The 16,295-nt window shown below is 33.9% G+C and overlaps 1 protein-coding gene across 1 annotated transcript; it reads right to left on the bottom strand.

Annotated features, from left to right (window-relative positions):
• Window positions 1-10,788: 10,788 nt before the first annotated feature.
• On the bottom strand, window positions 10,789-14,087 carry LOC105056362 (cysteine-rich receptor-like protein kinase 15). The gene is made up of 7 exons (XM_073247683.1): window positions 12,544-14,087; window positions 12,157-12,282; window positions 11,914-12,059; window positions 11,621-11,831; window positions 11,288-11,525; window positions 11,065-11,192; window positions 10,789-10,963 (listed from the first exon to the last, which is right to left on the bottom strand). The coding sequence occupies exons 1-7, from the start codon at window positions 13,976-13,978 to the stop codon at window positions 10,920-10,922; spliced, it is 2,328 nt and encodes a 775-aa protein (XP_073103784.1). The 5' UTR covers window positions 13,979-14,087; the 3' UTR covers window positions 10,789-10,919.
• Between the last annotated feature and the right edge of the window lie 2,208 nt (window positions 14,088-16,295).

The raw sequence follows: 16,295 nt of genomic DNA on the forward strand, positions 1-16,295 counted from the left end.
TAAATAGTATTTTTTCCCCCTATTTTACACAATAAATGCCAAAAAATGATTTTTTTTTATTCTTCCCCTTTTTCTTTCAAAATATGCACATTCATTTTAAAAATAAGCTTTGTAAGAGCATATTTTTCTCCCTTTTAGTTTTACACATAAACACATATTCAATCAAACAACTAATAATCATTAAGCACACGCAATTTCCAAAAAGAAGTCACATTTCTATCAATTTTCAAAAAGTGATTACAAAAAGTGATTACATCAATATATCAAATCTGGTGAACCAATCCAAAGATGTTAATTTAATTTATGAGAGATTCTACCAAGATGCTTGTCCTATCTCTAATTGATCAAATCCGATCCATCAATAGAATCTATTATACTTTTCTTCTACATGCCAGTTTCATACTTGATCCTCTTATAGCTTTGATTCTCGAAAATTTTTTTTTTTTGATACTATGAAATTCTTTCTTAGGCCATATCCTAAACAACTTCTTGTTGGTAAAATTTAAAATTATAATAATCAAATAATTAATATCAAAATTAAAAAAATCATCATGATCTTTACCCATATCAAGTTTAGAATTCTAAAATCATCTAAATAACAATTGAATAGGTACATCCAGCACAATATATTTTATTTTAGGATCAACACCTCTCATACTTAAGTCAAACCCTACTTATTGAAATCCAAGACATAACTCACCAGTTCTGTTATACACATCATATGCTATCTATGCATAAATTTCATTATAATACCTATTATTCTGAAATCCAAACTTTGAATCCTTTCTGCTATGTGTATCATATCCCTAGCAATCATAACCTTAAGTTCAATAAGTCATAGTCTCTAATACCACTAAAGTCACACTCTCTAGTGATCCTAATCAGAGCTCTGATACCATTTTGTCATTCCCTAAATCTAGCACTCAGATCGAGCATGCGATGGCTGCACACTACTTAAAGCAAGACCCTAAAGAATATCCAAGGTCTTAAAATTTGTTACAATCTCAAGATTTCGTAAATACTATTGATCTCAATTTATAATAAATATTTTATATTAATAAATATTAAATCTTATATAATATATAAAATTTGAGTCTCGAACTGATATTGATGATGCTCTATCTAATCGATCTTTTCAAATTGTAAGAAAGGAACTCTTCCCTTCACCTATCTTGGGCTGCCTCTTTGTGGAAAAAAGGTTCGGAAACACTATTGGTTGTCTCTCATAGAGAGTTGAAACAAGATTAGCTTTTTGAAAAGGCAAACTTCTTTCCTAGGGTAGTAGGCTCACCTTAATTAATTCGATTCTAAGTGCCCTTCCCTCTTACTACATGTCAATCTTCAAGCTTCCCAAGTGGGTGATCCTTAGAATGGATCAACTAACACGATGTTGAAAAATATATCCTAAAGTCAATCATGTGATGATTGTGCTAATTATAATTATATATAAATTAATAAATAATAAAAATTATTTGACCTTATTCATCATAAGATTACATCTTCTAATAAATTTTTATATTGTGATGAAATCTTTAAGATTACTTTGATCGATAAAAGAAGATTTATCGCGTAATCTTTAAATTGGTTCGCGACTAAACAATACACTATTATTAGGATGATAGCAATATCAAGTGTAGGTCGTTGTGTGTCATATACGTTGGTTGTCCTTATAACCAAATGGTGTGGAGATACTGGTATGGCATACGGTGAGATATAGAAGTACATCGTCACTGAACGTGATCAATTACAGAGTACTCTGCTGTCAAGGATAGCTCGCGAAGGATATGGATATAAGTATCTCTCTGACCTGAGATCATCATGATGACCTGCAAGCAATTTACTGTACTTTGGTGTCAGACTAACTGAGTTTCTAATTTAGTGACAGAAAATTTTTAGGTGCAGTCAAGTACTTGTCAAGTTAGTACATGAGTCAAGATAGGATTGACCCCTCCAAATTAGTAGGAGTTAATATATCAATATATTTTAATTTAGCAAAATCTAGGTCTGGATAATCCATATGATGGATTTGAAAAAGATTGAAATACAATGTGGATGACTTATCTAAGATTGATAGTTAAATTCTAGATCATCCTCGAGTATTAGGATCAAAGGAATGAATTATACAATAACCATACGTCAATAGGTTCTTGAATATTGCTTCATCTTTATTTGATTTATCCAGACATCGGGTTACTATTACTAGATGGTTACATCGATTGACTCAGAAAGTTATTTTCGTACTATCGACTTAGGTTCGAATCTATGGGGTCACACTCAAAAAAAATTTCTGACTGATCATGTGACTAATCAATGATTGAGAATCGTTCAAGAGGTTAATCATCAATTCGATTGATGGTTAACCTTATGCAAAAGTTACAATAAATTAATTCACCAAGTGTTAGTAAATTAATAAAAAATTAATTAATAATTAGATTACTGATTAGCTCAATTTGATTGAGCAAAGAGGATTAAATAAAATCTAATTGAATTAGATTCAATTAAGCTTGATCCGATTAGGTTATGAGATGACCTAATCGCTAAGAAAAAATTATCCCTGATTTGATCAAGATTTTGATTCAATCAATTTCTAATTTGATTAAAATTTGATTAAAAATTTATGAACCTAATTAGATTAAATTTTATATATTTCATTTAGACTAAATCAGATGTGATTTGGTTTGGATTTAAATAAGAAAACCTAGAGTTTATATAGGATTGGACTCTTCCTCCTCATGTGTCTCCCACTTTGATGCCAATTTTCTCCATGCTTAAGAGGTTTTTGCATGAGATTTTTTTACACCAAAGAAATCTTCTCCCTCTCTTTTTAACATCCAAATCTAATTTAGTTTTGATAAAAAGAAGATTTTGAAATTAGATTTCAAAATATTCTTTATCAAGAGAATTTGTTCTTATCCAAATCACTCCACATGCTAACTTATTTTTTTCTCCTTATGTGTGCAACATTTTGAGAAATTTTTTTATGAAAAATTAGTTGGAGAATTGATTTACCATAAAAAAATATGGAAAGAGGCATTGCATATTTTTTTGGGCATATTTTGGCATGGAATTGGGAGAGGGTGTGACATCTTGTTAGAGTCCATGATCTCTTTGACTCTTCATCCCACCTCCTTACTATTGAAATAAAAGGAGTTTTATTTTCATTCTTGTGTATGTAAGAGACCAAAAGAAGGGCTTTCATGATGAGAAGTCCTTGGGCATGGTTTCATGGCGTGAAAGAAGAGGAGAGTCCTCTTCTCTTAGGGTGTGCGCAAAAATTAGGTTTCTAGGATTTTGGTCCTCAGAGTTTGGGAAGAGAGAAAAAATAAAAAAAATTATTTTTTTTTATTTTTTTCACATCTTCATCTCCTCCAAAAATCCATCTTCAATCTCTGAAAAAGTTTCAAAGATTTTAAAAAGGGATCTAGATCAATCAAGAAAAAGATCTTCGCACAAGCTTGCACTCCTGAGAAGACCGATCAGATCGGAGCTTCGAGTGAATTTTTCACAGAGGTTAGACGTATGTGCGACTGCGAGCAACCAACAAGGATCTCCTTCACCATATCTCTCAGCAGCGATGATTATCGATCTGTGTAAAGATATCGAGTTTTGAACTCAGATTAGAAGTAAATGTGATCTACTGCTCACATGCATGTATGTTGATTTTATCTTTAGTATTTTTAAGATTTTATATATAATATATCATATCATAGATCCTACAGTAGGTTAATTTGATGATTAAATTATATGCATATTTGATTAATTTGATTAATCTAATTATTTTTCACTATAATTTATTCAAAAAATTTTAAAATATATGCATAAAATCGCTTACGTTCACCAACACACGAGCCTTTCTGTGGAAAGGCAATGATAAAGTAAGTGGCTTCAATTGCTTGGTGAACTGGATGGTGGTATGCAAATCTAAGGGGCAAGGTGGATTGGGTATTAAGAATCTGGAGCAATTCAATATGGCTCTCCTGTTGAAATGGGCATGAAAATTCATCAAAGGATCTGAAACCCCTTGGGTGAAGTAAATTTCAGGAGCCTATTATTCTAAAGGTAAATTTGGTTTAAGGATGAGAAGAAGTGTCAAAAGACTATCTCCTATATGGAAGGATATAAACAAGCAACTAGAGATCTTTCGAAACTATCTCTCCTCTCTCTATCCTCTCTCTCTCCACTTTCTCTCTCTGTAAATTTTTCTATATTTTTTCTCTCTAGAATTTTTTTTCTCTAGATTCTTTCTCTCTTTTTTTTCTCTCTACAAATCTTATAGACCAGTGGAGAGTCCAGATACTTATATAATTCAGATGAATTAGTGATCCTGCAAGGGGTTTTGGATCAGTAGTATTATGACCATCTTTTGTAATTCTCATTGTTCATGATCACCTATAATTTTTATGTAGATCTTAAGAATATAGAGGTACAATTATCTGCTCAAGAAGGTATTGAGTGAAACATCTTATTTTCGAGTTTATAGATCGAAGAGTTCATCAATTACTGAGTTTGAGTCAATCATTGATAGAGATAAGGATTCTTGGACATGAACATATATATATATATATATATATATATATATATATATATATATATATACTATATAATTTATTTTCTCATGGCTGATATTTATTTTATAATTATCTGTATAATTATTTATATATTTCATATCATATGTTTGTATCAAATATCATAGGTTTTTCAAATAGTTTGGATTATGATACTGACTGTTGAGAATTTAGAAAAGAACATAATATGATATTGTATTTTTCTGGCATAATTGAGATTTTATAAATTGATGAATAAAAAAGAGATATTTAAACTAGTTACATTAAAATCAGAATAGCCTTATCATGGGTAAGAACATAGTACTTGAGTTTGTCACCGTGTGCTAAAATGCGGACATTCTAGTTTGCCACCGTAAGCTGAAGCATGGTTATTATAAATTACCACCGTGAACTGAAGTATGATTTATGGTTTGTTGGTCACAGGTTGAAGCATAATCATGATTTGTATAAAATTTTAAAGATAACTATTAATTGATCCGGTTTATATTAATGAAACCTGAATGATATGACATAAAACTATAATTAAGTAAAAAAAATTTTACTTAATTATATATTTATGGTATCACTTTTGAAAAAGATGGATATTTGATGGTATATAATGCATGTTTTGTACATATCAATATTAAGTTATACTGGATACTCGATATGAGATTTTATGGCTTATGTTTTCTTTTGATAGTGTTCGTATATTATTTTAAAATAATTATTATATTGATGTAAGTGTGTAGAAATTTTTACTAGGCTGTAAAGCTCACCACCTCTTTTTTTCCTTTTTCAAAGTTACAGGATGATTGTACTTGGCTCTTCCTTTTTTTTTATTTTTTTCTTTTCTTTTCTTTTCTTTTCTTTTTTTTTCTTTCTTCTTCCTCTTTCTCTCATTTTCTTCTTTCTTCTTCTTCTTTGTGGAAGCAAGGAAAAGCAGGCCAGCGACCTCCCTTTGGCGGCAACCCTTGATGGCAGCAAAATCTGATAGCTTCAACCTTAGTGACCAAAACAATTCGGTGATGACAATCGGTTTAGTGGAAAGAAAAGAAAAAAATGAAAATAAGAGAAGTCTGGTCCCTTATGAAATCCGACATTTAATGGCTTAATTCGACCGTCAAAAACTCCGTAGGGTTTAGAAAAGAAAAGAGAAAAGAGAATGAGAGATCATACCTTAAATCCGATGGTCGATTGACAGTGACTCATCAGAATTATCCAATGGAAAGGATCCTCTAATTCTCATGACTTCACCGGCGATTAGGTGGAGATTTGATGATGCATAGAGGAGGATGGGAGGGAAACTTATAGATGGGAGTCCTAGGGTTTTGCTGGAGTTTGATCTGCCATATGACCCCATTCCTGGTTGGATTGGGATGAGGAGATGAACTCCATCAGGAGTCCTCTTCCACCTCACATGCTTAGTGAGGTCCAAATATTTTTTTTTTTTGCTTGCTTTAAGATTTGTGCAAAAAAAGTTAAAAAATTCAGGTTCTAATAGAACTATTCTAACCATACCTTTTCATACTTACGATGGATACTTTAGCCAAGCTCTCTAACAATGCTGACTTATTTAATCTCTTCCGAGGTTTGGGAGCTTCCTGGATTGTTTGTGGAACTAAAATTCTCCAATTTGTTGATGACACCATTATCTTTTTTATAGCAAAAAAGTATTCAATTTTAGTTCACAAATTTATTTTATATTGCTTTGAACTTATACTGGGCTTTCCATAAATTTTCAAAGAAGTGCTGTTGCTCTAATTGGGAAAGATTCAAATCATCTTTTGGAATATGCCACTTGGCTGAATTGCATTCCAATCTCCCTTCCCATTAATTTTCTTGTTCTTTCTTCGAAAGATTATAAACTTACAAAAATAGATCGGATGTCTCTCTTTTTAAGGGCCTATTCTTTTATAGATAAATATAATAAAAAAATTGATCAACTTTTTCATTGACCAACTTATCCATATTCTCAGACTTTTCAAGATGAAAAATTACTTTTCTATGAGTAGTATTTACCCATCAAATGAAAAAAAAATTTACCCACCTAGAGGGTGGGTAAATTATTTTTTCATCAATCAAAAAAATAATTTTTTTTATTCATTCATAATATATCCTTAACCTTATAATAATAATAATATAATATATTAAAATATAGTATATCATAATATTAATATAATATAATATATTATTATAATATAATATACCATATTATTATAATATGTTATTATAATAATATAATCATATAGAATAATATAATAATGTAATATATTATTATATATTAATGTATTATAATATATTATAATATTATATTATATTATTATATATAATAATATTTATGTAATACAATAATAATAATATAATATAAAATATTTTATATATAATAATATATACTAATATAATTGAATATATTATACTATATCATTATATAATATTATTATATAATATTAATATAAGATATTAATATAATATAACATAATATATTATTATCTTATATTAATATAATATAATATTATAGTATATTATTATATTATATTATATTATTTATAGAGTATATAATAATAATATAATATATTTTATGTATAATATATTATACTATATTATTAAATAATAAAATTATATAATATATAGTATATTATATTAATATAAGATAAGATATTATAACATAATAATATAATAATATATTATACTATTATATATAATAATATTTATATAATAAAAGATATTATAAAAAATATGGATAGATCTTAGCAACTTATCCAGAAAATTAGTAATGCAAAAGAGCATGGGTAGTAGATTTTTGAGCCATTTTTCAATACATAAAAAAGTATAGATAAATTATTTTTCTATTTAAATCTTGTATGAAAAATACTTACCTAAAAAAATACAGGCTCTTGAATAAATTTTTTACCCTCAAAAGAATGGACCCTAGAAGTTGAAGGAAAGTTATCTTCTTGGAAAGACAAATTTCTCTCTTCTGGGGGGTCAACTTGTACTTGTAACTCTATTTTATCTTTTATTCTCCTTTACTACATGTCTCTTTATAAGTTGCCTTCTTGGTTGATCAAAAAGATCAATTGTATTAGAAGGTCTTTTCTTTGGAAAGAAAATGATAGTGTTGGGGGTCTTTCATGTAAGATTAATTAGGCTAAAGTATATCTTGCTAAAGAAGGAGGTGGGTTAGACGTTAAATTTCTCTATCAATGCAATAATGTCTTATTAGCCAAGTGGGGGTGGAAGCTTCTTAAAATGAACCTTGGAAAGACCTAATCAATTGCTTCTACTTCAAAAAAGTTATCTACCATCTGGATCCTAAACATAGATGTTCTAGTGTTTGGAAAGATATTATCTCTAGCTTACCACCATTTTGGAATTGAGTTAAGTTTGTTGTTGGCAATAGGTTAAATATGCTCTTTTGGAAAGATGTTTGGATCCTTGAGACCCCCTTTGTGCAACTTTTCCTAATCCATTTTTGGCTTGCCACCTAAAATCTGAAATTGCGGCACAATTTATTATAGAAGAACCAAATCTTGGAACTTTAGATCGAGTCCACTCTCATTTATCCCTTGTTGCTCAAGTTGAAATGTTTTTTATCCGGAATGCATTGAATAGTTTTCTATTTGGAAATAGCTTTGACAACATCCATTGGCAATTGACTCCTTCAAGTGACTTCACTACTTCCTCTCTCTATCGATTCATTAATACTAGGGGCATCAAATGGGAACTTGCCAACTTTCTTTGGAAATTGAAATTTCTCTCAGAAGTGAAGTGTTGCATTTGGCTTGCTCTTCTCAATAAACTAAATATGAGAGAAAATCTTCAAATTAGAATTGGTGCCGACTGGGGGGGTTGCCCTTTTTGTGATGATCAAGTTGAATCTATTAAGCATATGTTCACTGAATACCTCTTTGTTGCTATCTTATGGAATGCTTTCTGTTCTTCCCTCTTGACACCCATTCTTATAAGTGATCTTTGGGATCTCTGTACTAAATAGAAATGTCACATTTCCTCAAAGGACTTGTAAAATGTAGTGTTTATGCTCAGTTTAGCTATTGTTTGGTGCTGTTGGAAGGAAAGAGATGTCTGAATCTTTTTGAGAGCTACCTCTAATCCGTGTTCTACTGTTTGTAAAGTGATTCATCTTCTAAATGATTGGTCTTTACTTTGTGGGCACAAATAACTTTCAAGCTTTTGCAAGCTATGGGAGAGATTCAAAAGTATTGCTACCTTTAGCCCGCTGGCTAGTTCTTTACTTGCAGCTCCTTCTGGAGGCTTAAATAGTTGATAGATTTTTTCACTGTTGAAATTCCTCATGCTGCTTTTGTGGAGACTATAATGGAGGTTTCTGTAGTCTTACGATTACACTTGTGATCACTATTCATGCTGCATTTTGACAACATCAGATACTACGCTTTGGAGTCTCCTTTTTTTTATTTTAACATTGAGGAAGTTGCCTTCTTTTCAAATTTTAATTAGTTGATTCTGAATTTTCTATTTTGCTTTTGGCTTTATGAATGAGGTTTCTTGAAGGTGTTTGTTTTGGCTTTATCTTGTACATCTCTCACAGAGATTCAAAGAATGTCTGTTTGTGTTATCTCAGAGACAAATCTATAATCTAGCTTTGGCGGTCTTTGGAAAAAATTATGGGTGTGATCGTCATCACATTCATTTCTTTTGACATGTTCCAATGGATCAGCAGGCTGCGGCCCTTATGTTCTTTGTTGCTCCATTATGGAGTTGTTGGTGTGAAAGGAATTCTCAGGTCTTCTTAACCAAGTGCTCCTCTTCTTCCTCTGTTGCACTTAAGGTTCACCATCTATGCAATAATTGGTTGATCCTTGCTCTCAAAAAGATTTGCCTGGTTTTTTTTCAAGCTATGGCAAAACATCATGGACCTCTGGATGGTTTTGTGATATTTTGCTTTGATGTTCATTGCTGATGTTGAAGTTGAGTTGCTGATATTGAACATTGTATTTGGATATGATGAGGCCAAGAAAAGAAGCTCTCTGTACTCTGATCCATTTTCACTTTGAACATGATGATCTTGACACTATTTTTGATCTGGGTTGCTCCTTTCAGCTGCTGATCATTCTCACACTCTTGAGCAAGATGGACAAAGTAGCCTAACTTTATTTTGTCTCTACTAGGCATATATTTGGCTGCTCAATCTTTAATCTTTTATCTTGGCCGGCAGCTATCTGGTCTATCTCGGGGGATTTTGGAGTATCTTATTATAGATGCTTTCACTTAGCAGAGGGCATGAAGAGCATGATATACTCCAACCTGATGTTGATGGCAGCTTTCGACTGCTGGATCTCCATCTTGGGTCTCTCTATAGTTTGCCTTTATTTCATATTCTAAGACAATGATAAAGATACCATGCAGTATTGTGAGGATTATGTGATTTTTTTTGCTACTGTTTCATCTCTTTTCTGACATTCCTTATGAGTCCTCTTTGGTTCTGGTTTCTATCATTTGGGCAGGTTTCTTGCTTTTTATACTGGAAGTGGTTGTCCTGCCACTAAAAACATTATATATTCTCTATATCTCTGTTCTACCTCATTGCACATTTGGCTCTTTATCAAGTAAATCGGTTGACTAATGGTTTAATATCATCAATTAGTCTCCATATTTCTCAAAAAAAAAAAAAAGAGAAAAGCAATGGCAATATTTGGCCAAATCCTGTTCAGCACGAGTACAAAAATTAGAATTTAGCAATATTGTTTCATTTAGACGCATCATGCTAATCGTCGTTATTTTTCATAACATAGTGGCTATTGTAACAAAATAATGATCGATCACAATCATTCTAAACTGCAGATATGGAAATGCTTTGTGCACCACAGGCGGTGCAGCTTCGCACGCATCGCCTGTGGTGGTTGGCTCACGTATAGGGCCGGATGCAGGACGAAAAATTATTTATTTGTTTTCATCAGTCCCGTGTGGGAGCCAATCACTGCAGGTGGTGCACCTGGAGCTACACCGCCCGCGGTGCACAAAGTATTTCTCCTGCAGATATACATTGACAACGTTAATGGACTCCTCTGATCCGGTAACAATGGCTTTATTCTTAAGGTTGTCTTACGACGTGCTACCGTGCTGTTACACTGCTGAGCGTCACCTCATTAATCGAATGACTTTTGGTACTTGATTGGCCTTCTGTACTTAATGGATAAGGTATCTGTCACTGCTGGCCGGCGTCTCACATAAGTTGGTGGCTGTGTAGGCTCTGGAAGCACCATTTGCTCACTTCGCAACATTGTAACAACCAATGACATGGTAGGCCTTCGCTCAACATTCTCTTGGACGCAGAGCAGCGCTATATGGATACATCTCAATGCTTCATTTGGTGAATATGAGTCTCTAAGCAATGGATCAATCAACTTCAATCCCTTCTCCTGGTTCCACAGCTCCCAGGCCTGTTAATTATCAGTGCAATCCACAATAAGCTCCGCTTTTAACATGTATAAAATGAGAAGTAGCAAGTTGTGAAATCATCTGAAAAAAATTTGTCAAGAACCTAGCAGGAGATAATAGTCGCTGTTCTTTTGCCCGCTTAAGATCTCTAGCAGGAGAACTCCAAAGCTGAACACATCCGACTTCACCGAGAAGATACCTTCTATAGCATACTCTGGGGCTATGTATCCACTATTTTGCATCAAAGCAAGGGAAAGGGAATGAGAAGCAATTAAAAGCATCTGTAAAATTCTGTTTCTTTTTACATCGTGTGAAAGTTTACTTACTAAGTTCCAACAATCCTATTTGTATTAGCTTCGCCAAGTTCTCCTTCGAAGATCTTTGCCATGCCAAAATCTGATATCTTTGGGTTCATATTGCTGTCCAGCAACACATTACTAGCTTTGAGGTCTCTGTGAATGACTTTGAGCAAGGAGTCCTCGTGTAGATAGAGAAGACCTCGTGCAATGCCTGCAATGATGTCCACGCGTCTCCTCCAATCCAGCTGAGAGCGCTTTTCTGAGTCTGGTGAAAGACATGATACATAGAACCATTAGATCATCAAGTTGCTTGGATTCTGAATTGCTGACCAAAGACTGGTTTGCAATATGTTGACACACCATATAGGAAAGCATCAAGGCTTTTATTTGCCAGATATTCATAGACGAGCAATCTTTCTTCGTTCTGAATGCAGCAACCCAGCATCCTTACAAGATTCCTGTGCTGAAGTTTAGCAATTAATTTCACCTCGTTCTTGAATTCAGTAATACCCTGATGGGATCTAGTTGAGAGCCTTTTGACTGCAATTTTTTTCCCATTGGGAAGTATACCCTGAAATATATTCCAACAAACTGGTTATTGGATGAAGATTTCTTAGCCTGCTCCCAACAAAAAAAGGGTGAGGTATCACTACCCTGTAAACAGGTCCAAATCCACCTTCCCCAAGCTTGCTATCATCTGAAAAGTTGCATGTTGCCGCTTGTACGATGCCCAGTTCCATCACGGGCAAGTCGGTGTTTGATGGAGAGCTCACCTCCTTTAACAGTGAATCTTTTCTGTCTGAAAAAAATGAATAAAGAAAAACATTAATATTTATTTTTTCCCATGTTGTTGCTAATCAGCATATCTAATTCCTAAATCGTCGATCGAGATCTACCATAACGTCTTCTTGACATCCTCTTCCAGAGAAAGTAAATTGAAGCACACGACAAAAAGATTCCTACGCTTGCAGCCACAGTCGCGATAACCACGACCTTCTTCCATGATTTCTTGTGTCCATTTCCTGCAGAAGTCACCAAAATTGTCGATCAATTGCCATGATATTATCTCAAGCTGGAGACAGTTACTTCAAATATCTATTTTCTTTCACCAAATTACCGTAGACGAATACATAATTAATAGTTTTTTTTTTCCAGATTCTGTATTAAATATCTAATTAACTTCGACAAATTGAAAGTTTTAACTAAAGTTTCTTTTTTCTTTTTTTTTTTTTTTTGGGATGAGAAAACTGAAAGTGTTTTCAAGCAAGCAAGCAAGGACTCACCACCGCCGCCGCCCCCTCCTCCTCCACTAGTTGTAGGCCGAGGCGCAAAATCTACATCGAAGAAGGAGGTTGGCTCGTATCTTATCCAGCAACGAGGAGTGAAGTAGCGCCACCCTTTCGGCTCAGTACAGCAAGCCTCGATGTCTTCTAAGATCGTGTTTAAGCATCTCCCACACTCTGTGCTGTTGAGATCTATGGTGCACTCTGCCATTCCAAACAAACTAGCTGAGGGCGTCGAATTTGATGCAAACATCAAGGGTCGCCTGTTGGGAGCCTCTTGCACCAGTTTGGAAACCATATCCACTGGTGCAGTCGAATTGGTTTCCATAGAGACATCAGGGTTGGTCAAAAAGAAGCCCTCAGTATCCGCGGTACCGAAGAAGCTAACATTGGAGTATCGCAATTGACAGTAGTCATACCAGACAATGCCTTGAGTACTCGAACAAAGAAGCTGAATATCCCTGGTAGCATTTCTTATGCATTTCTGACAGTCAGATGGACGTAGATTTCCTTGGCAGAGGAACAGACCGTAGACATGGTCAGGATCATCTCCAACGGTGCCATAATCCGATTCGGAGGACAGAGACTTGGAAATTAGTGATGAGAAGAGGTGACCAAGATTGGTTTGGTACGTGCTGTTCACATCGTACCTATCACCAGTGCAATTGAAGCTCCCGATTCTATTATCTGGGTTTTCTGGTAACTGAAAGAAGGTAGGCTCATACCTTATCCAGCAACTAGGACTCAAATAACGCCAACCTTCTATATGAGCACAGCAAGCTTTGATAGCAGCCAAGACTGTTGCCAGGCACTGCATGCATCCTTCGCTGCTGAGATCGGATGTGCACTGTGCCATCCCGAACGCAGTTACCGGGCCCAATGAAAAGGTTTCAAATTTCAAAGGCTGGTAGGGAGCCTCTTTAACAATTTCGGACATCTTCTCCAAAGGTTCAGTAGAATTTTCATACGTACGAGCAGGATTGATGTAGCTGGATCCATTCGCATCGACGACTCCAAAGAAGTTATCATCCGAGTAGCGCAGCAGGCAGTAGTCATACCAGATGAGACCTTGACGTTTATGGGAGCACTCCTGCGAGATACCGGAGATCGCAGTCCGGATGCAGTCTTGGCAGGATTCATGAGACAGGTCTCCAACGCAGAGGAAGAGTCCATATACATGGTCTGGTTCTTCTCCTTCAGTATCTCTGTCGGAAATGGAATTCAAAGACTTGGAGCTAAGAGAGGAGAGGAGGGTATTGAGATTGATCTCGAATCTGCTGTCAGCGGCGTATGAATCAGTCGAGCAATTGGACGCCACGTATGCACCACTTTGAGCCTGGACACCACCAACGGAGGAATGGAACGCAAGAACATAAGATATCAGGAATAGGAGGGAGAAGAAGGATTCCCTTGAACGGTAGAAATCATGCTTCATCTCTTAAGCACGTACTGATATTGTTTGCTAGCCTAGATGCAGTTGATGCTGGTACATAACTTGTGAAGATAAATGATGGAGTGCATTTCATCTCTTACATCATTTGTTGGCTCATAATGTTTGGCGTCTCGCTTTCTCTTTAATATTTGCCAGGTTGACACGCAATAGGAAACGCAATAATTTTCAGATAAGGTTTTGGGAAGTTTCATGGATTGATTCATCGCCTCTGTGCTTTCTATTTGATGGTTTCTATGACAAAGCAGTCAAACGGCATGCGGCAATCTTTGGTGGCGGCATGTGGCAATTTTGTTTGTTTTTAAGGATGGGAGACTTTGGTGCTTATTAAAATAATAATAATAATAATAATAATAATAATGATGATGATGATGATGATGATGATGATGATGATGATGATGGTGATAAGCAATTTGCTTGTTTTGGAGTGGAGGTCTGAGTCGTGGAAAAATAAATTTCTTTGAATGAATCTCTTTCTTTTGTCAGGCCATTCCAAAATTCGGGCACACCAATCTGGAGGTTAAACTCCAGCGGAGGTTTCTCGATTGATTCCTTCTTCCCCTTTTTAAACAATGGTGGCCTTTGTTGTCCCTTCCAGAAGATATTTGGAGGTCCACGATTCGCCGAACGGTCCGCATCTTTTTTGGCTGGCCTGCAAAACAAGCTCGATATCATCTGCTAGCAAAGAAATGTTGGAACGGGAATTATCACCTCCTAAACCCAACATCCAGTTTAGCCACGCAGTATGGCCGTGTACTTCGTAGGGCAAGACTTTAAAATCTGTTACAACTTTAAATTTCCATGAATACAAAGTATCTCAATTCATAAAAAAATATTTTATACTAACAAATAACAAAATTTGTTCAAATTACAAGACTAAATCACCCTACTAATATTGGCGATACTCTATCTATAAAATCATTTCAACCGTGCTCCCAATCATAACCAAGTACAAGTATTCTACAACTTTAAAAATTTATACTAACAATAACAAAATTTGTTCAAATTACAAGACTAAATCACCCAACTAATATTGATGATGCTCTATCTATTTAATCATTTCAACCGTAATCCCAATCATAATCAAGTACAGATATTCTATAACTTTAAAAAAATTCTTACACACCAACACCAATAATTGTAATTCATAAAATTAACAATAATTAATAATAATTTTAAATGAGAAATTAATAATAATTATTATTCATATAAATTTTATGCCACAAGATACCATGATCATAAAATATGTATAGCAAATACATCATTTTGTGCAATAAATAACATCAAATAATTTTTTTAAATTATTGTATATTAAATTCAATAATATTTAGATGCTCGGCTGGACTACTACAATTATGTTTCCGGCCTATGATGGGGCATCAACACAATGGCTAGTCCTGTGGACTACCATGACCGTATTTTCAATCTATGGCAGCACATCAACATAGTGACTGGTTCAGGAGGACCACAAGTGCTCAACTCTGATTACTACAACTATATATATTTTCAGTCTATGATAGGATACTAATAAAGTGGCTAGTTCAGAGGACCACTAATGCTCAATCCTGAACTATCACAACTATATTTTCAGTTCATAGCGGGGCATCAATATAGTGACTAGTCAACCACATTTCCAACCTGTGGTGGGGTATCAAAAACGTGGCTAGTTCAAAACACTACAATCCATTATTTAATCACATAATTTAAATTTATACTTGTCAAATAATTATAATTCAATATCACTATTTTATAAAATTCGATACACATAAGTACCAAATTCCATCTAGATTAGGATCAGTAACATATGATACATAAATTCATTTAGAACCATATATACTTAACAAATAAGTATATAATATGAAGCTAGCAAATATCATATAGAGGAAAATCATTAATACATAAAAATAATTTTTATATAAATAGATGATCAATGTCCAAAAATTTTTATCTTTAATAATGACAAACTCAGTCATAATTATTTACTAGTCTATATCTAACATGTCCGAATAATCCATATAAATTTAACTCATTCTCGATCAACCATCAGTACAATAAATAATAAATTATTATTAAATTTTTATTTTCAAAGCTTTAATATCCAAATTACTCTAAATCCCAGATTTTCCTACCCTACTTTTTTTGGGGGTTAATGGATAGCATTACTATGTAAAAGATAAAGTAATGTACAGCTCAATGTAAAAGACAAGAAAAATAGTTGCAAATATAGTAGAAAAGTCTAGCTCTGAAATCATATCGAAAATAAACTCATGTACTAGTAATCAGCCCCAACTAACTAGGTCCA

The sequence above is a fragment of the Elaeis guineensis genome, chromosome 13, assembly GCF_000442705.2.
Source record: "Elaeis guineensis isolate ETL-2024a chromosome 13, EG11, whole genome shotgun sequence".
NCBI lineage: Eukaryota > Viridiplantae > Streptophyta > Magnoliopsida > Arecales > Arecaceae > Elaeis > Elaeis guineensis.

Bases quoted from the DNA above. Each gene is read 5' to 3' on its own strand.
- LOC105056362 (XM_073247683.1), bottom strand. From the start codon at position 13,978: ATGAAGCATGATTTCTACCGTTCAAGGGAATCCTTCTTCTCCCTCCTA. The intron at 11,526-11,620 runs GTGTGTCAACAT...GTCTTTCACCAG, and splicing joins CCTTGATGCTTTCCTATATG to ACTCAGAAAAGCGCTCTCAG. The intron at 10,964-11,064 runs GTTCTTGACAAA...GATAATTAACAG, and splicing joins CGACTATTATCTCCTGCTAG to GCCTGGGAGCTGTGGAACCA.